This window comes from Bactrocera latifrons, unplaced genomic scaffold, assembly GCF_001853355.1.
Source record: "Bactrocera latifrons isolate USDA-ARS-PBARC rearing strain unplaced genomic scaffold, ASM185335v1 scaffold_25, whole genome shotgun sequence".
Taxonomy (NCBI): domain Eukaryota; kingdom Metazoa; phylum Arthropoda; class Insecta; order Diptera; family Tephritidae; genus Bactrocera; species Bactrocera latifrons.
In genome coordinates, this window is record NW_017536074.1 from 1,436,130 (window position 1) to 1,460,255 (window position 24,126).

Sequence of the window (24,126 nt, forward strand, 5' to 3'; positions counted from 1 at the left end):
TAATGGCAAACCGGCGTTTGTGAAATCCACTTATCGAAATATTTTCATAAATTTTTCTGTAATTTTTAACCTTGTGAGTCATAGAATATCATGTATTGTCTTGCAGAGATACCTTCCCAGGAATGAGTTAAAGAGGTGAGGTAAGAATTATATAATCATTAGTTGTTAGTCATCAGGTAGTACTCGTACTTATCGAGACTTGACCTTCTTATATAAGTTGCTAAATTAAACAGTTCATATATTTGTTAAACAGGTTAAGCCCTTTCATCGAGGCCTCGTTCGAGATTTAAGTGAAACACCTTGAAAATATTTATTATTTTTCCTATCACTATGCTTACATAACATAAGTAACTTCGCGAGGAAACCCATTTGTCTTTCGCGAGCAAGAGTTTTTGGTTGATACATACTAATTATTCAAAGAGGGCGCTGAGGACGCGCTGACGGGGACAGAAGGAATAGTGAAATTCATTTTGAAATATCATTTGTGCCAAAGAAAAGTGAAATCACGGTTGGTTTCAAAATCACTAAATTTTTTTCAAAAAAAAAAAAAAAAAAAAAATTCGGATCTACTTATAACTATGCGAAAGTTGTACCACACTGTGCCACTATAAATACGTACAATTTTCGTTTTTGCTTCCTACAACTCAAAAGCTAACGAATATTTTATTCGAAAATTGGCTTGAAAATCCGAAAATTACAGAATTTAAACAACCCGAATTCGAGTAAAGTTTTTTTGAATCGACTTACAGAATAGGTCCCCTGACTACCAGAATGTCTCGAAACGTGAGCCGAAGGCAAAAAAATCACGTCAAAGGTCATAAATCAATGTTACGCTGACAGTTCTTTTATTATAAGTTATTGCTAAAGCGAGGCCGTAATTATGAGTCCTCAACTCTATGTTTTTGCTCCACGATAATGCACCGTCGCATAGCTCTCTTATTCTTCGTAAGTTTTTCGAGGAAACTGTTTTGAGTCAACCAAAGTCATTAAACGTTTGCGAGATATGTAAAAAGCATTTTCATAAGTGTATTGGGGCTCATTGGGATTACTTTGAGTGGGACGACATATTTTGAAGAATAAATTAAGAATTTTCAAGTTGTGAACAAAGTCTTACTATTCTTTGTTCAAGTAGCATAGAGCTATTATGTATATGACACAGTCCTAAAGAAAGAGTATTATTGAATTGTTGACAATATATTTTCATTTTGTTTTACCGTATATCTGCGTGAGCAGTTTATGCCGAGTGTAGCGATGCGTGGTTATTGCACGGGTATAATTGATTGCATTTATAATCACAGGTGCGCCGACAAGAGAGCAATTGTAACTGCATTTGTTGCATTTCCTGCGTGTTAAAGGATTTGCAATATGCAACATACGGGTTTATCACGTCACTGGTGTTGTTACTCTATTTTTATTTTGGTTTACAACAATTTTAAATGCACACTTTTTGTATTCACTAAAGTGGCTGCTTATCCTGTGCATCCTGATTCAAATTGTTAGTTTTTTATTAAACATTATTTTCATATTAATCCAAAAATTAATAAAGAGCTTGGTTCAATATTAGTCAATTTCAGGCGTTTATTGATAGCACAGGTTTAAACTCTAATTTCAAGCAATTATTTTAGATTTTATTAGTTTACAGAATGATAGATGTCTGAGATAACTGTTTCTTTTGAATAAATCCAATTTTGTACTATTATTTTCAGCACGCCAGGTCTTATTTCCCACATAACGCGATGAGTGCTGGTTTGCTAGTGGTTAGCGCTAACCAATTTATTTTCAGTTTATATACTCTATAAAAAGTAGTCTAACAGAGTAAAATCACTTAAACAAAATTTACAATTTCCTGAGATGATTTGATGAATAGAAGTCTTTGACTCGGACAACCCGTTGGATCTATCTAGCACTTCGATAATTGTTGTTGATATGCGAAGCCAAGCGCTTATAAATTATTTTGCAGTGGAGCTCCCCACAGAATCCTTCATCTTCAGTTCCAAAAATAATACGAATAAACAATGTAAACTGTGTCCTTTTTTGTACACAAATTGGCTTAAGAAGTCTTCGCGGTTGCTTGCATGCCAAATGCAGAAATTCCGGTCTTTATGTATACGTTAAGTCCAAAATGTGTCTATTAATCGAAGATGAACTTTAGTAAAACTGTGAATGTGTTTATGAAAATATGAACCTTGCATATTTTGATTTCATTATCTCACCTAATAATAATCTATCCTAATTAATTTAGTAGCCAATTTATAATCTGAACTAATATTTGTTTCCATAACTTCGAAAATATTTCGCGACTTTAGACTGGTAAGGTAAGTAAAGTTTTCAAAATTATATCTACTGAATATATCTTTTATATTTTTGAACATTTTGAATGTACAACCCCATCTGTACATAACTGAAATAGTCATTACGTAACATTTTGTATAACCTTGCTGAAATCTGCTTATTTGTAGCGATTGTGATTTAAAAAAGTTGTGAATATAAAATTATTGGAAGGTTTACTACAAAAAATGTATTTTAAAATATTTTGTGTTAAATCAAACAGTCGCCATAAGTAAAAAAAAATGTATAAGTAAGGGTGCCGGTGGTCTAGAATTTTCAAAAAATCTATTTTTTTTGGTTATTCGAAAGTATGGTCCTTTGAGAATATAGGATGGAAGGATATTCACATTATTTTAGCTTCTACAGCCGTTTTAGCAGGTAGCGCAAGTATAGACCCTCCAAACTTTACACTTATTTATCTCAAAACTACTTTTTTCGGAGTGCCATTGATAAAAAAAAACTATAAAATTTTTTTTTTTTTTGGTTGTAGTCCCAGCGATAGCTGCACTGATTAATAATTTATATGGTTTTTATTTTTCAGATGTTCAGAAGAGTCAAAATCAGCAACGGCACCGGGAGTCATCTTTTAAGATAGCTTTTTTGGACTTTTCTGTTTTGTAAAATTGCAAAATGAAGCAATTATCCACGAAGAACCTGTGCCTAAAAAATAAGGTGACATTTGAATTTAAGCTGCGTGTCGAAGGATTAAGAGAATTATTATTTTTTAGGTTGCTAGTACTGTCAGTCACATTTATGTCAAATTTAATGTCAAAATATTCATTAGTGTTTGAGATACGTGTCATTTTGTGAGCTGCTAAAAGTGAGTTTTTCGTTTTTYGGGATGTCGAAATTTGTTGAGCAAAGAATTTGCATTAAATGATCATTTTGCCAAAAGCTCAACCCATATCTTCTTCACCGTGCGGCTTCTGGCTGTTCACCAAGCTCAAGCTCAAAAGACCGCTCCGGAGATACCGTTTTTATACGATAGAGGAGATTCAAGCCGCAGCGAAGACGGAACTGAAGGCCATCCCGGAAAGTGACTACAACCAGTGTTTCGAAGTTTGGAAAGTCCGTTGGCATAAGTGCATTGCATCGGAAGGGGCTTACTTTGAAGGGGATGAAATTGATTTGGAAGAATAAAGAAAGAATTTGTAAAATAAATATAATGTCACCTTATTTTTTTGGCCACATTATAATGGTTCATTCATTGAATTCAAGTTTCGATGACTCGTTCGAGCATTTCGACTGAAAACTGACGAATGACACGAGTGATATTTTGCTCCAAGGCCTGAATCAAAGCGGGATCGTCCATATAGATTTCAGACTTTACATATTTCACAGGTTATATTACCATAAGGCGAGTGAGGTGCGTTCTTTACAGAACAGGAATTTTTGTAATGAAGTTGAACGATTTCTAAGTTTTGTTCAGGCGTAGTTCTTTTCATGATAAAATGTCAAACAATACCTAAATAACAATCCAGCAACTCACGCCAAAAATACTATTGAGAAAATAACCTCTACTTGGATTACCCTCACTCTTTACAGATCTTCTGCTAGAAGTGAAATGCTAAACGAGTGAGAAGAAAACATATAAGTATGTATGTATGTCAAGCACTGAAAGCGGAGAATACCAAACATGAAGTGAGCTTCCAAAATGTATTGTGTCATTCAATCTCGGGTTTTACCAAATAACAATTTAAGCGGGTATTCTGGTTTAGAAGCCCGAATTTTAGGTATTTATTTTTTTAAGCGATAAAAAAAATTAAAAATTATTTTGACTATCCATTTTTTTACATGCTTCATGCGAAATCCGTAAAGAGTAAAAGTGTAGTTATCGCACTACAAAACGTTTTTGAAAAAAAATTTTTTTACAAAATGGTGGAGTTTTCTTTGTGGTTCGGAATTTTCTAAAAATAAAGAAAATAAAAAAAAACTTTCGAAAGCTCTTCGTAAGGTTATACTATAATGTCTAAGAAAGCTCTGTATAAAATCTCATGTGAATCGGTTCAGTAGAACTTGAGATATCATGCACACCGTTTCTAGAAAAGTAGTTATGAGAAAAACTAGTTTAAAGTTTGAGAAAGGCTGCGAAACGATTTCGTCGGCGCGTCACAAAGTGAGCTGTAACTCGGAAAATAATTTGAATTTCGAAAAATCCTCTTAGGAGCATTTTCTTGAAGGGTTATACTATAAAAATATGCCAAAAAAAAAAAAATCGATATTATGGAATTTCTAAACCAGAATACCCCCTTAATCAAAATATGACAAACAACCACAATACAATTTACCTCACATACAGCGTGCAATGGTCCACACTATTTTGTAAGTTTTCTGAATACTTTTTTATGTTGTTCTAGTCTATCTACTGAGTAATTAAAATTTCATTCAATTAAAGAGTTTTAAAACCAATTTCCGCACAGTCGAAATTAAGGCAAAAATGTGCCGACAAAGCCAATGCTTGAGAAAACTACAAACCAGATTGATAGTGCGACAATCGTAAAAACAACAATAATGAACCTAACAAGTAGTTGCATATTTCGTTGGCGTGAAAAATGATAAATGCATCACAATGGAGCATAAAGGTTCAACCGACAACTGCAATACAATGCCGCTTTTTCGCTTTACCAACTGTTGTTGGTATTATATGTGTACTTACATACATTTCAGAGCTTTTTTCTGAGCCTATTTCTGGCAAATAGTTTTATAAGCTCCTTTTACAGCCTCGGTACGAGTATGCACACGCATACTCCAACATAAATTCACATATATGTATATGCGTCTGCTCTCATCCCGCTTTTCAGGCCATGTTACTCATACGTTCCGGCGCACTGCACGCAACAACACATCGACTTACATAAATTCACTTTGTCAGCTGCGTTTTTGTATTTGTTGAGAAAAACAACAACAACACACACACACACACACACACACAAATTTCATTAGCGACAGTCTGCTGTTGACAGCAACAACAAAAAATGCGACCACAGTTGCATAAATATTGCCTTAACCCGCTGCTCTTAACACAAATACACTTATGTACATATATATTAATACATATAAAGTATGTATATATATACGATTTCGTACAAACACGAGTAGGCGCAGTCTACAATTCAGTACAGTTAAAAATACTAGCATTTTCTCCTCTTCTCAAAGTATGGCTGAGTGTGTGTGTGTGTGTGCATGTCACTGTCATTCAAATTTATTTAAATGCACTTAGGCAGCAAATGCTGGCAACATAAGCCAAATTTCGAAGCGGGTGTGCTGTGAAAGGCCTGCCCAAGTAGTTGGGGCAAGGAGCGCCGCAAACCACAGTCGACAGGTCAACAAAGTCACTTGGTCCAGCTGCTAAGTGCGGTGCATCAGCCGCATGTACGAGTGTGTGAGCTTATTTAAAATTTCACAGACATACAAATACACTTCGCTTTTATGGAAAATAAACACAACAACAACAGCAAGCGTTGTAGAAAAGGCGCATTGTTGCTCTATTGAATTGATATTGCCCTGACCTCGTTTTCCATCATTTTACAAATATGCGAGCGTAAAGACCTATAAATAAGTAAACGATACGGATCAATGCAAAATGTATTAAGCATTTTTTAATCGCAATGGCACTGCCGTTGCAATGCGCCGTATTGAATGAGGTAAGCGGTCAATATAGGCTATGGCTATTCCACTTCTGTATATAAATATGTTGCACACACACACTTACACTGTACATGCACATATCGTATATTTATTTGCGCAGATTGCGGCTTAATGCGAGATAATTCTACCGTTTAAATTAGGTCAGCATTTTGCTGCAGCAATTTTTCCATAACTTAAGTTAATACAATCGTCATTCGCATTACACTTGCATTCACTAAAGGAAAAGTTGAAAAGGACGAGGTAAAAAGCCTGAGTTTCTAAGAAATTTCTTGGTATGGAATTTTGAAGTGGAAAAGGAATGATGAGGAAGTAGTCTGTTAGCTCAAAAAGTGCTGTAAGTCTTGGCAAATTAATATCCACGTTGAATTAGATCCTTCTGCCTTTGAACAATTAAAATTAAAGAAAAATGCTGAATTTTTTAACTTTTAAGGACACATAAGTACACATAAATATACCGAAAATATTAAGGGGTCAGTGGGTAATCTGTCCTGTTTTTTTTACTCTTTTTTCCACAGAAATTATTATTCTAGAATGGAACTTTTTCACATGTCATGAGGTATATCGTGGAGTGTATAAAGAAATTTTTTCGGAATTCTTTTGGTGACATCTGTCGAAGAAATGGCTGGATGAATGAGATGCGTTTTTTCACCGGCGACACGCTTTCTCATATTTGGATCATCTGAAACACAAAGTAAGTAAATGGATATCGTCTTTACTAGAATGATGAAAAAATGTTGATAAATAAAAAAATAATTAATGTTTTTTTTTTTAATTTTTTCCCCATGTTTTTTTACATAAATGGTTTTTTACATAAATTTTGTACTGTCAATAAATTATAAAAAATTATGAATCTAGTAGTATTAATCTAGTAGCAAGGCGTTTTGTGAACATTTAAAAAAAATTAAACAAATCGGTTGTGTAGTTCCACCGAACATGATTCAGGTTTAAAAAGTGTGCTTTGAAAAAAAAAAAAAAAACAAGTTTAAAGTGCCTGGTGTGCACTCCGAGCGCTCCGAATGTCGAGCGGTATTATTATTTTTGAGCCTTTTTCGAAGCCTTCCAATGGTAGAGTGGATTCTACATTAATTGTATGGGTATAAGTGAACAGAAAATGCAAAAAAAATTTTTTTTTTGAGAAAAGATTACTCTACTTAATAAAAAATTAACACTCGACTGCAATGATTTTATTGCCTTGGAAATATGTAATATCGATTTTGAATCCACAACTCAGATCATAAAGTAGTAAGAATTTGTCCATAATTTTAAAATTCTTAATTTATTCTTTAAAAACAATGTCGTAACCCTCAACGTAATTCTCCTTGGCCTCGATAGAGTTGCCACGTTGGCATGTGTTCCAATTATTGAAACAGTTGTTTAAGTCAATTTCGGGAAAAGCCTTCAATGCACATAACAATTCACGTTTTATGTTTTCAATTGACTCAAAACGGTTTCCGCGTAGCATTCGTGTGAGTTTGCTAAATAGCCACAAGTCTTAACCACCTTTTACATACTGATTGAATTTCTTTCTCTGTTCTTCACTTTAATTTAATAAAATTTTCCTTTAATTTATCCAGATAACTACTTAGATACTCTAATTTGATAGTAAAATTTGCTGCTTCAGTCTGACAGTTTGTCAGCATATTTTGGACAAATTTTTCATAAATTGGTATTTAATGGTTACTGAGAAAATCCTTGGGTATCAACACAAAACTTTTTCACAACTCACTTCCCAGAATCACCATAAGCACAAATTCAAATTTTCCATACCAAGCTTCAAACATTTTTTGCAAATATAATTGAAACCAAATCCTTCCACATCTAGCGCTTTGAAATATTGCTTTAACATCCCCAACTTTATTACGTATTAAATTGCTAAGTTCATTGAAAAAATAACTTTTCTATAGATATTTCATCCCTTTATTCACATCCATTGGTACACTGTACCGATATATTTTTATTGGCGACTACTTTTTATTGTCTTTGAGTAGTCCATGCGTATTGCTTTTAAAACAAAAACGAAATTTTCATTGAGTAAAACAGGTCATTTTGTAGACTGACTTGGTGGTTAGCCCTAGAAAATCTTTTTTGAAGTAAATTCTTTGAAATCACAATTTAATTGCCAAGAATATAGAAAAGTCCTCCAGAAGCAGTAGTGAGTAACGGACCGCACTTATGATCGAGAGCTGACGGCGTTGAATTTTGCTATCCGCCACTTTCGCTTTTCGCAGTCGGTGCATATTGCATCAGAACGACATACCAGGCAAATCGTAAACTACTACCGTTATACATCATATTATAGATGAAGAGAATCGCTGGCCGCTGCTGTAATCCATTACGACAAGTTAGCCGAGGGTCAAGTCGACGATGGAGAATTAAACTCGTGTCTTAATGGTATAATCCATTATTCTCTTAAGCTAAAGAAATTTCTTTACCGCAATGCCTCCACGGGTCGCCTACTTCCATTTGTAACATCGAAATTTTGCTCAGTATACCTGCAAACAACACACTAATTGTGTGGCACACACCTGCAAGGCTGATGGTTTGTTTGGCCCAGGACTCACAGTGAGAATACGTTATTTGCCAAGAACTGCATAAGGTGTCAATAGAATAAAATCCTCCAACACAAAAAGGGTATACTGCAGCGCCGACAGTTTCCCGGACAACGATTTGTGGGCCTATTACGACAGTTGACCAGAGGGTTTTCCAATACTAAACATAACGGCACCGTTAGTTTCTAAAGCCTTGCTTAATGGCTGGATTGCTGGATGTAATTATTATATTGGGGTTAAATGCAACGTTTAAGGAGGACATGGGACCTACGCCTTCGAATTTTTTTTATCGAAGTGCCTTATGCAAGAGTTGTGACTCCTCGATACTTTTTGGCACACCCCAACAAAACCGTTCGTTCACAGCAAGCTAGAATCAAGCCAGCATTATTGGCGTCCTATAGAAACCCATTAAAGGTTACCAGCCGCACTCCTAATTACATCGTTTTCGAAATCAACGCTAGATCAAAGTTTCCATGTATCGCCTAAAGCCCGCCTTCATCGCAACATTTACGGCTATCTAAGAGCGAGATACTGTGACGGAGTCACCCAGTGTGCAGTGCAACTCTGACAGAGTCTTAAAACTGCAACTCTAAATTTAAAACTTTATCTTTATAATGCTTTTTCCATTTTACAAATCTAATAAAATTTCTTTTCCGTTGCTAATCACCAAAGATATCTCTTTGTTTCATTTTCATATTCTCTGTAAGGAGCCTGATAGTTGAGATCACTTAATGATTGTAGGTGTGAAAAACGAGCACAAAACCTTCATTGTGACTGGAAAACTTAATTTTTATTATATACATATTTTATCAAAATACTATATTCGCAACTATTAATATTTTAATGAACACATTCAATATTTTCATGGATCTAAAGACATAAAGTTTTTTATAAAATGATTCAGAAAGGTTTAAGTATAAATTATTTTCATCCATGTTTCACGTACACTCATACTCTCTTTCCACCATTTCTATCACCCATATTGAAGGGAACAGCTAGAGTAAAATGATTTAAAAAAATGTTTTTTTTCATATTTCGGTAATATCTTATATAGTTTTCAAAAGTTTTCAAAATTGTAGCTGCTCGGCTCAATAAGCTTTATCACTTACGAGTAAAATTAAAGGCGTTTTTCTTAAAACTAAATTTTTCTAATTTACCTGATAGATTTTCCGGAGAAAAATTAGAATATAAATTTGATGGGAAATTGAAGAAATTAATATATGTATGTATTTACCCAAAATAAAATTTCTATGCTTTATATAACACGCATTTGAAGATGTCTGAGAGTCCTTCATATATTACGGTAAATTGCACATCATATATGGGAGAAAAGCTCGTCCAAATCAAAAATTGTTTAGCACCAGTAAATATATAAAAAGCATACTGATGAATCTTGAGCAAATAGTGGAATGTGGCGTATGAAACACGACAATTGCTGGTCTCATTAATTTATGCTAACCCCCCTACTGCCCCAATGTCGCTCTCATTCAACTCAATATTGTGGCCCTATGCCACAGTCGACGCTCAGAATTGACTTAATGCCCGAACACTTGCGTGCTAAAATCCCATAAATGCATAACTAGTAGCTTTGCAACAAAAACAATAAATCCCGTAATATAATTTTGCTGTAAAAGTATTTTAAGTTGAAAGTGTATGGTGTTGCTATTTGCTGTTGCATGTGCATGGTGCATGGTGCATGTTACACACAATTATTAACATATTAATAAATTTCACCATTTTGAGAGGCTATACTTAACCAGTTACCGCCAAGTATGCAACGCTTGATTACGGTAAGTTTGTTTACTAATTTTCGATTTTCTCTCTCCGGTTGCCTGTGCTGCACGAAGCATGCAACATATGCGTTTTGCATCTTGACAGCCATTTTAACTTTCTGTTAGCGCAATTTCAACACATTGCAAGTGGAGAGAGGGCATTTACCCGGGTTGGGCAGTAGGAACAAAAGGGTGGTGAAACCACTACATCAACAACAAATGGTGAGTAGGTGGGCAGTTGCGAAAAACACCTAGGCACCATTCGCTAGTGGCCGGTGGCATGCAATTTAATGGGCTAAAGTCAACACCTACATGGAAGCTCACACGGTTAGTGGTTTGCGGTCGCGTTTACGGCTAGCGTGAGCTGTGCTTCGTACCAGAAAATATTACCCGAAATTATCGCTAAAAATAACAGCAAACTAGTAGCAGTTTGTACATGATTATACACTTCATAAATATTTATTTATGCACCTAACGGTTGTTCTAACCAAAAATATATGTAATTTCAGGTTTAAAGTATTATAAAGCACCATGATGGTCTTTAGTCAAAGTGACAAGTCAAAATAGAAACACGAAATATTTCAAAGCATAAAATGAGTGCCTTTGTACATGCCTATAGGGTGCTTTTAGTTATTTACGACGAAATATTAAATGAAAAATATTTTGGCTTTTCTACGAGAGAAGCATCACTAGAGAACTAGATGTCTTGCAGTAATAACATCACTTTTCATAAGTTTGCATAAGAGGATATTATAGAATCGAATAGAATAGAATAGAATAGAATAGAATAGAAAATATCGTATTTAATAAAAAAATTAATTTGGAATTTTTTGATTACATATTTTTTCGGATTTTAGGTGATCATTTATTTTACCCACTTCACTACTACAATATCTAAATCTAGTATTGCAATCTGAATACTCACAACTTTAGTGAAAAATTTGATTTTTTCGAAGTACTACAAACTCAGTACGTTTTGACTTTCGAGAGATATTGTGTTGTTGTTGCGGAAATTCTTGATACTGTGCTCAAACAGATATTGCAAGATCATCATGTGAGCTATCTTGAGATTAAGACAGCTAAGGCAGTTAGTGGGACCAGGATGCATTCAATAATGCAAGATGGTTTGGCTGTAAGAAAACTGAAATACTCCTGCCGATCGGACGCGAGAAATGGTAAGAAATACGATAGCGGCGCTTCCAAATACATCTATGAAATCCAGACAGGCAAATAATCTCGTATTTACGCGTATAAGCCCGAAAGTTGACTGCAGTCGACTGTATGAGCTGAAACACTTAATTTTTTGGCCACCTAAACTTCGATTTGATGAGTGACCGTAAAGTCCTGATGTTATACGGATTGTCTTCGTTTTATTATCGTACAAATAAAATAAAAGGCAAGCGTTTTTCGACACTTGAAGAGACGACTGACGTTGAGATCGCACACGTGATTCCACGATTTTGTTCAACGCATGCAAAGGTGTACCATTTAGATCTGAATGGAGTGTAGTAATCGATGATTAATATATATTTTTGTTCTCTAATCGCGGAATATAAAATGCCCCTTACGTTTGTAGTTGTCGCTGAGTTAAATACTTCCTAAGTATTAATTTCTGTTGTGATTACATTTTAAATGATTAAATAAATGAACCTTGTTTATACATATATGTTAACGTTGCTTTTAATTAAAGTTGTAATCCTTACACTAACCTAGAGCAAAAGCTTGAGATGGATGAAAGTCAGATTTAGTAGTAAGTGTAACTTATCTCAATCAGCTTCGCAAGCTGAAATTTAGGAGGCCTATAAAAATAAATACACATACCACACACATACATATTAAGCTCGTGAACCAAGAAACGTTAGTCGCACTTTATCATAACCGATTATTTTATGCCTGAAATTGAAACTCGTGATCCGTCAATGGATATATTGAGAGAAAACTTCGGTAAGTAGATAATTTTACGTTTTGGGTCTGAGGATTGGCCACCATGAGCGTGTGTTATCATACCGTTAAACTTTTTCCTGTGTTGATATGTAAAGTTTTAAGTCTATGCAGACGATCCCGCATTAACTTAGATTCAACGGATGTCCCTTCTGAGGTGTATAAACGACCAACATTTGAAAAAGATAATCTTCAAAAATTAACGCCAAAAAATTTTCTTTAAAATGATAATAAATTTTCTCCAATAAATTTGAAGTTTCTGTTTTATTTCTGGCAATGGAGGGAACCTCGAAATGGAACACCATTTAGTCGTAATACATTAAAATAGGAGTAGTAAGACACTATGTGTGGACCGATTAAAAGGTTGACCACAATTATGAAATATTCAATACAATATTTTGTATTTATTATTCTCGGAACGGTTTATATGTAGTTTACCCCATTAGCTATTTTTGAGATATCGATACTATATTTTTTATATGGGAACCGAAAATATCGAACCACTTGAAGTCACCGAAATTTGCAAAGATATTCAAGCAACAAAAAAAAAAAAAAAAAAAAAAAAAAAAAAAAATTTTTTTAAACATCGATACAATATCTGAAGAAATCGTTCAGATTGACAGCTGCTATTCAAACTGACCGTCAAAACCAAAATAGTTTATATCTCTTTATATTATATATTATAGCTTTGGTGCAACCGAATTTATCGTTTTCTTAGTATCTTGCTACTAAATATTTGTTATCAATCTAGTATGTATGTTTACAGCTATTTCACCGAGCTGTAAGCGATCTAACCCACTGAGCAAGTAATCTCACATATAATCAATCAATATGATGAGATAAGCACAGAACAAGTATTGTAAAATTTGTGTGTTTGTACATGAACAAAACAATTTGAAAACCAGTGGTATGTTTTAATTATTATTGCCCCCAACCATGCCTTTTGCTGCCATAAATATTTGTATTAGTTTTAATGGCAATAATAAAAGCGTTAATTTCTTCCACTGGGCAACCTAAATGTAAGTTGAAAGTGTTTGCTTATCGCAAACCCCTACGACAATGCCAAAAACTAAATGTAGGTATAATCTTATTAGTGGTATTATTAGGAGGTGTTATATTAGAGACAAATAAAGCACCGCAGTTAAAAAGCGAGTAACTATATACTAAATATATACTACACATATTTTATGTTTGGCAGGGGTGAGCTACAAGAAAAGTTATAATATAACAGTGCGAGTTTCTGGCAAAAAATCGCATATCAGACACTCTCCGACAATCTGGGAACCCATATAATGTTAACAGTAGAACACCTGTTATTTTGTTATCTGAATATTCGGCAAGGCCAAACAAACAAACCATATTATGTAACCTTCGAGTCGGTTGATTTGCTCAGCTTGACCGAGAGAATATATTATGTGCAGGCAATATAAATATATCAAAGACGCTTTCTGGCGCTAGACCTATTGAAAGTTTTCGAGGTTAGATACCTAACTCAGTCAGAAAATTTTTATCTAAATATTATGTGCTCTACGTATGAAATTTTATATGTATTACTCTATTTGCGTCTCAATTAAGAAAGAAAGAGAGTATAAGAAAATGAACGTCTAAAACCGGAGCCAGTTTTTTCGATATACGTAGTATACAGGGATGAGTTTGTTTCATAAGATCCAACCTGCGGATATAGAATTTCCAGTATGTGGAAAAAGTACTAAATTTAGTCTACTAAATTTCTACTCTAAAAAAGTGAAAGCGTAGGTTAGGAAGATTAGTATAAAATTCACTTTAATATCTATTTTCTGGAAGCAATAAGAGCTTTTAGACATTTATTTTTTATATTCGCCATACCAGTTGTGAGTAACGGTCAGGTATATGCCTACGGTTCCAATAATAGCACCTATAATTATAGACGCTAATCCGCAATAAAATCCAATCGCGGGCAGATTCAAAGCGAACTGTGGACGATAATATTAGTATAGAAGGTATAAAGAGTTCAATAATATGAACTTGGATCAAACATATCTTACCTTGATTTCCTTTGCAAACTCCTTACTGATAACAGCCTTACTAGAGGTCACAAAAAGCGGCGCATAAAACTCCGGTAAGTCACGCAATATGCTAAAGATCCAAAAAAGAACAAAAAAAAAAAAAAAAAAAAAAAAAAAAAAAAAAAAAAAAAAAAAAAAAAAAAAAAAAAAAAAAAAAAAAAAATATTTGTTAATTTTCTGAAAACCTTGCCCAAAAGAACACGTTACTTACGTTATATCACTGTCGTTCCTTATGTGTAAGCTGACCATGACATTGGCATTCACCTGCAACGGTACACCCAGTTTTCGCTCCAAAACTATGAAGAAATTGTGTTTCTCATAATCGGGCTCGAGACCTGTTATCGTGTTTGCGAAACTCTCATCCGCATACATGAAATGTGGATGCGACATGTACATGGGTACGCCTTTAGCGCATGGACCGAGGTCGGTCACACCAGTGGCCGGACAATTGTCGGGTTGTTTATCACGTGGACAATAACATTTCATATCGCCATTACGTTGACCGCTATCGAATGTGTCCGGTTTCGTTTCATACATGGTGGCTTTGATGCCTTCAATTTCAACTTCACCGGTTGGTACCAGATTGATAATGCGACATGTGTCGGTAATATAGACAGTGATGTATTCTTCGGGACCAATATTCGGTACCCACAGATCGGCAGTACTGCCATTCAGACGACCGCACTCACCCTCATAGTAGCCCGTGTGATTTACGCCGTTCCAAAATTTAATTTCTCCCATTTGGGTCAAATCGCCTTGACCAGTGTGTACGGTGAAGAGGCCCTCGAACTCTTTAGAGCCGTTACGATTAAGAAACCAAGCGAAATGATTCGAATCCACAGGGCCAATCAAGGAACTATTTAGTTTCATAGCATAGTCCAGGAACTCATCGTAAAAACCTTCGAAAAGCCATTCACCGGCCGTGTGTGTCTGATAGAGCGCGCCACCATTATTATTGAGCACGATATTGAAACCTAATTTGAGAATTATAGATTCATTCCGCACCACGTTTGCAGCGGCCTGAAGTAGTATAAGTATTTTAAAAATAAGTCAAATTCTTTTGCCACGGTACTTACCAAAGAGGGCAGATGCGGACAAGTTATTAGGTCATCCAGCGAGGCTCCCGACATCTCGGGTTCAAAGTACCATGTGCGCTGTCCATAGTAAGACACAGTTTTGTTTGAGTGCCAGGTTATATCTTCTTTGAGCTTTTCCTCTCTATAAACAAATGGACCGACTTGCTGGAAATTCGGCTTGACACCAATTGTGCGCACCTGGTCCGGATTTGTCCAATTGAAGAGATACATATACAAGTAGACCGGTATGGGTGCCTGCATCCATTTGTCGTATGTGTTCGAGCAAGGACCAAGAGGCAGCATCTGCGAAGCAAAAACTTATTAATAATAATGTAAGGCTTTTTAAAATTACGAATCTTCCAAATTTTGCTTTTTGAAGTTTTTTTTTATTTAAAGTTCTTCAAAAAAGTGATAAACTTGATTGTAAAAACTCACATCGTATACTTTATCGTTTATAAAGTCTGCCCACAAAATTACTAAAAGCAATCCTGGCACAATGAACAAAACCGCTATTAGAAACACCCATATTTTCTGTTGAGTTACGCCACAACAACTGCAACACATTTTAACACCTTGGCACCTGCAAATGAAGTGAGACCCAAAAGTTATTCAAGATTAGTAGCCGATTGGCAGTACCCGACATTGCAAAAACAATGTGTGGTAGATAATTCAATCTTATCAATACAACGAATTCATTAAGGAACTTATGTAACGATACTGCAATATTCACCTGTTTGGATTAGGGGCAATAAACCAATTAACTACTTGATTGGTAGATATTCAGAGAGCACTACTTTAAAATTTTGTTAGACAGACTAATGAGACATATTCTAGGCCAGTTAAGTTAGAAATAGATTTAGTTAAGATGAAAGAAATTGAAACGGTAACGTGAGAATGAAGGTAAAAGGTTTTCATACAATTTTTGTATTTTATCAGAAGTTGGCGGATTTACAGCTTCTCAATGATTCAATATCTACTTTTCATTTGAATCCGTTAATCAACTTATCGAATTGACTTTATCTTAAAAGCTCTACGAGCTCATAGCAACAGCAAATATTTCGCGATTAAAATGCAATTAAATGTTTTATCAAAAACATAGCCTTCTGGTGGTACAAAGCCCTCAAAAATGGTCGAGAGATCATTGAAGACATGCCTTTTTCTTGAAGACCTTCGACCTATTCAACTAAAGAACATATTAACCAGTGAGGAATATGAAAATCGCCAGTCACGTGTTAGTCCGTTTGATGATAGATTTTGGTTATGAAACGCGTACTTGCTCGACTCGTCCGGATAAAGCTGAAATTTTTTCAAGAAGCGTATAGCGAACAGGTCTCTTCGGACATGGTTAAGCGTGCGAATTCCGATTCCACATTCAAGGAGGGCATTATAACTGCCGATGAGTCTATGAGTTTAATATGCAAACAAGTGAAAAAAAACGGCAAAATCATTCAAAAATCAATTTTTGAAAATTTTTTTGTTATAAGTTATTTGGCGCATCATGAATTATTTGCAATTCTCGGAACCTTTGTCACATTGTATGTAAAAATCTTCTGTGTAACAAGCTGAGTCGACTTAATATGTAGCTGTCTTTCAAACTTAAAGCTTAAAATCAGATTAAAATTGTGATATAAGAATTAATCTGTGAAGGGTATTATAGCCTGGGTGCAGCAGCAGTCAACGTTTTTTCTTGTCGATGTTTGGAATTAATCATTTGCTTTATGGAAGTAAGAGTTTGTAAACTTTATTATTAAAGCACCTTAAAAATTATTAAATTACCAGCAAACGATTAAGGTGAGAAACGGGTTAACATAATGATTTGCTTTGATCTATAAAGTAGGTTTCCATGTCGGCAGTGAAACCTGCTTTTGGCTCACATTAGCCATCGAGTTGATCCAATAATTCACCATAGAGTCGTGTGGCCTTGTGATGTTAAGAAATATGGCCTTCAATTTCTCGGCCGGTAGAATAGTCTTCACCATGCTTGATTTCTATTGGATATCAGATCGGTGGTGTGTGACAATGGATTATTTTATCTTCGATATCGGGGGTAAGTTCTGCAATGAGTTTCCTTCATGGACTTCTACTGAATATCACTTCTCATACATACAGAGGACTTTAAAAGCCAGTGAGCTTTTTTTCTCTATCATCAGGTCAGAGTTTTATGAGTATACTCATAGAAGTAAAATAACAGCTAAATTCCTTCAGTTACATTTTTGCACAGACAAGTAAACATTTTTAAGAATTAGAAAAAAAGGTATCTTAACTGGTCACAAAGTACAAATCCCATTTTGCGTAATTATATTCAAAGAGTTGGGCTTTTACTTCCACAAGGAAATTTTTTCTTCATTTTTTTACTCCTTTCTCTTACGACTGGGTATACGATAAGTACTTATGCGTATTTATAAGTGCGAAAACATTGAGCAACAGCATGAGGTACGTGTAATACTACTGAGATAAAAATTATTGAATCCAGGTGTTTTTGCTATTTTTAAACTTATAAATAACTAACAGTCTGTCATGGATTAAAAAAAATATTGTTGTAAAAGAATTCAAAATTTATTCTTCGATGAAAACGAGTCGTTTATTTTATATTAAAAAAAAATATTCTTTTCAGCGAAAACTATATTAGAATCATCTTCAAATAAGATATATTTGACACAAACTCAACCAAAGTAGCGAAATTTATTGTGATGTGAGGTTTAGGCCAAAGTCGAGACCACTTCTATTCATATTCAGCGCCAAAATTTTGATGTAATTTTATAATTTTTACGAATCCTTCTTCACTTGATTTTATTAAAGTATCTCACATTTTGACAACCCGAAAGGTCTATAATCACTATATACTTGTTTCGTTGACCTTTGACATTGCTCAGTTTTACTCGAGAAGATATTTTCAAGTAATTTTATAAATATTTAACTCTCACGCTGAGGCATATTGATATACAGTTTGTTAGAATGACTAAAATCATTATTATAAATAATTTCAGACATTCTTGGCTAAACTAAAGTACTATATTATATATCCAATTTTATGTTTAGTTATGTGTACTGTCTAAAGCCAACCGGAATTTTTAATCTTATATCAGCTGTATAGGAAATAGAGATAGTATTGACCCGGTTTTATCTACTATAATTTTGGCGTTAGTGGAAATACCTTAAATATCATCACCAATATTTAAGGTGTAAAGTCAGTTAGTTATATGAGGGGTTATCCCAATTTTATTATTTTTTTAGCATAAGTATTAGTATATTTGTGTTTAAACGACATGTATTTTAAATTTAATTAAGATAACTCGCATATCTACCGATATATTCGGTGAAAGGTCAGCCGGAAACGCGAAGAGTTATCTATTAGGTATATGGTATATGAACTACAGGAATTATCTCTTTATCCTTTGAAAAGGATACCCTCCGAATTAACGGCGCCTGAGTATAACATATCTCACATATTGGCCGATATTTTCGGTATAAAATCAACATACATAGTTACTGTGGTTCACATATTTGATACCCACAGCTTGATTTATTTTGGTTCGATTTGGACAATTTTTGATTATAAGGTGGAGTACCTAGTAATGTTAGGATAACGTTGCATGCCGGTTTTAGTCGAGTAGATTTCGAGATATCGATTTGAACCTAAATCTGGGCGCTTTAGATGATATTCAAATTAAACCTCTTAGAAGGCGTTGCCTGGGCTACTTTTTCAAAAGTTTTTGAACTACAAATGCTTCTTTCTACTTTGATTCGTGGTTTCAAAATATTTAGTAAGTGGACCTGTTACTGTTCCTAAAATGTTTAATGTACATGTGTCTCAAACAACTAAAGCTGGATCGAACAAACTTATTACAAATGAGTTAGAGAGACCAGGACCGCCGCAGCACTAAGAGTGCTATAACTCACGAAATAAAGTAATGTTTTCAGAGTGCGTGGCCTAACACCTGAAATTTAAATTTTGTTTTTCTCGAAACAATTTTTTTTTTGAATTTTGAAAAATATTTCTTTTATAAAAAGTTAGTCACAAAAATTCGTGAAATTTTCGGTTTTAATGTTCGAAAGCATATACAAATTGAATCTCCAAAATTTGTAAAAGAGCTCAGCTGCGGCGCATTTTTTTTTATTTTAGTCTGCCTTTATTTTTATGGGTGCCATTGGATTGAGAAAACTCGCAATTAACAAAATGTCGTTTTTACTAAAAAAAAACAACTTAGAATTTCCAAGTAAGGAAGAGCTAAGTTCGGGTGCAACCGAACATTTTATACTCTTGCCATTTGCAAGAATCAACGTCAGGGAAATAGCTTAAGGTGTAACACGTCACCCTGAGGATCGGAATCTAAGCAATTTTATATATACATATATTCTATATAACTCATACATTAGGTATATGGGTGCAGAGAGAAATATTGGTGCGATTCAGCCCATTTTTAACTCACAAACACACCATACAATATCTCACACATTGACCGATATTTTCGAACAAAGTCAACTATAGCTACCGGGATCCACATATTCGATACCTAGGGGATTGAACTGTTTTTGGTCATAAAATGGCACACACTAGAAAAACTAATCGTGCAAAGTTTTATTCCGTTATATTAAACGCTTCTTGATTTGTGTACTGGAAACTGAACGAATGAAGTGGAATTTAAAATTCTCCTATATGGGAAGTAGGCGTGGTTGTTGTCCAATTTCGCTCATTTTCGCAACGCATGGAACGTTCCAAATTTCGAATTCGGTTGGACCGGTCCCGAGATATGGGGTCTCACCAAAATGTGGACGGTGTCACGTCCACCGTCCAGTTTTCACACCGGCTCTCACAAAGCTCTCTCTTGTGAGCATGGTTATCCTCCGATTTCATCCATTTTCACTCTGTCGGTAGAAGTTCCTATAAGATTTGGGCTCAGTGAATTTGGTTATTATAGCTTAAGCGTTTAGAAAAGGGCGGGGCCACGGCCAATTTTTCAAAAACAACAAAAAAAAAAAAAAAATCCCACAGATGCCCCTTGCTACTGTGAATCCTTGTACAAAAGTACAGCTTTATTCTTAGTTTTGGCACTTTACAATGTGCATTCCAAAATAAACAGGACAGAAAAGCATGTCGAAAGAGTGCTTTAGCTCTTTGGCCGGTATGGCCGGCAGTAAGCCGGTGCACGCCTTTTGAATGGCCTCTACGTTCCTTTCATAGGGAAATGCATTTTTCGGAAAAGGAAGAAGTCACACGGTGTGTGGTTAATGATTAAAATGTGATGTTTGGTCAAATAATCGTCCTTCGAATGTTGGATTTTGAGCAATTTTTGGTCCTCAGTCAATTTGTGTGGAACAAACCGTGCGCACACCTTTGTAAGACCAAATGTTCGGTCAAAATAGAATAATTGGATGTTTTGGAGATGTTCAATTCTATTTCCATGAATTTCAATAATAATTTCGGCTGATTTTTGATGAATTGTTCGTCATTTATGTCCTCACGACCACTTTGAAAGCGTTGAAAGCACTCGTGCACTCTGCAACGATATAGGCCATACACTTGTTTCATCAATTGAAGCGTTTCGGTAAAAGTTTTACCAATTCAAAACGAAAATTTCATGTTGGCTCTTTATTCGAAACACATTTTCGCAACGATAACACAAACATACTGACACTTAAAACGCAATAACTTCACTTCCAATCAGTGAAATGTCATGAAATTCTCACTGGACAATCGATAAGGATAGCAGATTCTAACGCATCAGTCGACATATAGATGGCACCACCAGGCGCCGCTAGATTAAAAAAGTCATGTTTGCTTTCGAACGCACCTTGTATAAGTTTTCGGTCAATGGCGATTTGTGGGCGCGGCATTGGTCCGATTACTTCCATCTACGAAATCGAACTTTTTTATACTCTCGCAACAAAGTTGCTAAAGAGAGTATTATAGTTTTGTTCACATGACAGTTGTTTGTAAGTCCTAAAACTGAAAGAGTCAGATATAGGGTTATATATTTCAAAGTGATCAGGGTGACGAGTAGAGTTGAAATCCGGATGTCTGTCTGTCCGTCTGTCCGTGTAAGCTGTAACTTTTTACTCAAGCTACATTGAGATATCATGATGAAACTTGGCACACGTATTTCTTGGCTCCATAAGAAGGCTTAGTTCGAAGATGGGCAAAATCGGCCCACTGCCACACCCACAAAATGGCGAAAACCGAAAACCTATAAAGTGTCATAACTAAGCCATAAATAAAGATATTAAAGTGAAATTTGGCACCAAGGATCGCATTCAGGAGAGGCATATTTGGACGTAAGTGGGCGTGGCGCCGCCCCCTACTAACTTTTTTGTACATATCTCGAAAACTACTATAGCTATGTCAACCAAACTGTATAGACTCGTTTCTTTTAGGCATTTCCATATACAGTTCAAAAATGGAAGAAATCAGATAATAAACACGCCCACCTCCCATACAAAGGTTCTGTTGAAAATCACTAAAAGTGCGTTAACCGACTAACCAAAAATGTCGTAAACACTAAATTTTACGGAAGAAATTGCAGAAGGAAGCTGCATCCAGGCTTTCTTCAAAAATTGAAAATGGGCGTGGCGTCGCCCACTTATGGACCAAAAACCATATATCGGGAACTTCTCGACTGCTTTCAATGAAATTCGCTATATAATACTTCTTAACACCCTGATGATATGTACGAAATATGGGTGAAATCGGTTCACAACCACGCCTTCTTCCAATGTAACGCTATTTTCAATTCCATCTGATGTCTTCTCTGTATAATATATACATTAGGAACCAATGGTGACAGCGGAATAAAACTTTACACAAACACGGTATTTGAGCTGAGGTATCTCTTGTGGAAAAATCGTCGTGATCGGACTATAATTTTTCAAGGTCCCTGATATCGAACACGAAGAACTCAGTGCATAATCTAACCTAATTTAATCTAATTAATTTTACAGCAAAATTATCGATTATCACTTTATCGTGCGAGAGTATAAAATGTTCGGTGACACCCGAACTTAGCCCTCCCTTACTTGTTTTTTACTAAGAAACCCGTGTATCAAGTTTCATTAAGATTCCTCAATTTTTACTCAAATTACAGCTTGCACGGACGTACGGATAGACAGTCAACCGGTTTTCAACTTTTCTCGTCATCCTGGTCATTTATAAATATATAATCTATATCTATCTCGATAAGAATCTATAAATAATTTGAACCCGTTATAGCACAGTTATGAAGTTTGGAGCTTGTTAAGAAGCATTTTTTAATGACCTGAGCCCGTCGACCGAACCAAACTTTCAATTTTATACTTAAATAAATTAAGTAAATGTTCGCGAAATTGGAGAGCGAAAATGGCAAAATGGTGAAAGCTTTGCCTGCGCATAATATTGAAATTGCGCTTTTCACAGCGTGGAGGAGGCGGGGGGTATGCGCGGAGAATGGCGAATGCTTCGTGAAATATTTGACAAAGCGGATTCACTTTGTGGCAAATTGACATTTGTTTAATGAATTTGTAATCCAAAAAGAAGTTCACATTTTTCAACGACACTTCAAGGAAAATAGTTGTCCAATCTGCGAGCGGGAAAAGTTTTGAGAATAAAGGGTGTTGACGGATAAGAAACTCTATAGGTGATTTTTAAAATTAGCAATCATTTGTTGGCATTACTTATCTTTCTAAATTGCTTTATTTAAATGTGAGTTAAATGGCTTATTTTAGGGAAAAATTATAGCCTGTATGCCACTCAATCTTACCATCTGGTTAAAATTTAGTTCTTAGAATTTTAGTATAAAGATCCAAATTAGAACAATTAGGAAATAACCGCACCTACATCTACATATAATTTGAGTTATAAATAAAAACGTTATCACGAAATTTAGCACTATTAGTGCCTGAGACATCATGAAAGTTTAATTTATTTGATTTAAAAAAATTTCACCAAATGGGCACCACCAATAATAATAAATGAATTTCAACCAAATCCGTTAGGTAACACAACGCTAACATTCTTATGTTTCAGTACAATTCAGTACGTTACATCCGACTGCAACCACGCCTACTTCCCATATAACACAACTCTAATTTGCATCTGATTCTTTCAATTTCCAGTATATAAATTAAGCACAATTGAACATATCGTACAGAACTTTGCAGCAATGGTACTTTAAGGTTTGTCATCTCAAGTCTAAAACTTATCAAAATCGAATCAAAACTATTCAAACCTCCACATACCGAATATGCGAAGCCGAGCCTATCTGTGAGATATGTAATTGAAATTAAAAGAAAATATGTTCTTATAATAGTATGTATGTTTGCCCGAAATGGGTTGAATCGGACAGTTAATTCTCTAACCCACCATACACCTAATAGAAAGATTTTTGAATTTCAGAATTTTCGAAGTGAATAGAATTGTTTGTGGAGTGTGGACTCTCTACCCCGCAACGATACAACCTCCTACAATACGTGCGGGATGGACAGGAAGATTAACACCACGAGTTGCTGAACCCTATTCTACAATCCATGACGATAAAGTGGCCGTTTCATTGACCGATCATGAAGAAGTTCGAATCGCAATTACTCATTTGTAGAGCAACAAAGCAGCGGGGGGCGATGGATTGCCGGCCAAGCTATTCAAATACGATAGTGAAGAATTCATAAAGATTCAGTTTATTTGTAGAATAAGGTCGGACGAAAGCTTGACTGACAATTAGAATTTAACTATGCTCTGCCCAATCCACAAAAAGGAGACCCAAAAATCTGCGCCAACTACCGCGGGATAAGCTTCCTCAAC

The 24,126-nt window shown here is 35.1% G+C and overlaps 1 protein-coding gene across 1 annotated transcript; it reads right to left on the reverse strand.

Annotated features, from left to right (window-relative positions):
• Positions 1-13,994: 13,994 nt before the first annotated feature.
• LOC108969355 (protein croquemort) lies at positions 13,995-15,931 on the reverse strand. Its single transcript, XM_018934006.1, has 5 exons — positions 15,795-15,931; positions 15,360-15,662; positions 14,495-15,303; positions 14,263-14,353; positions 13,995-14,190 (listed from the first exon to the last, which is right to left on the reverse strand). The coding sequence occupies exons 1-5, from the start codon at positions 15,921-15,923 to the stop codon at positions 14,062-14,064; spliced, it is 1,461 nt and encodes a 486-aa protein (XP_018789551.1). The 5' UTR covers positions 15,924-15,931; the 3' UTR covers positions 13,995-14,061.
• Positions 15,932-24,126: the final 8,195 nt, after the last annotated feature.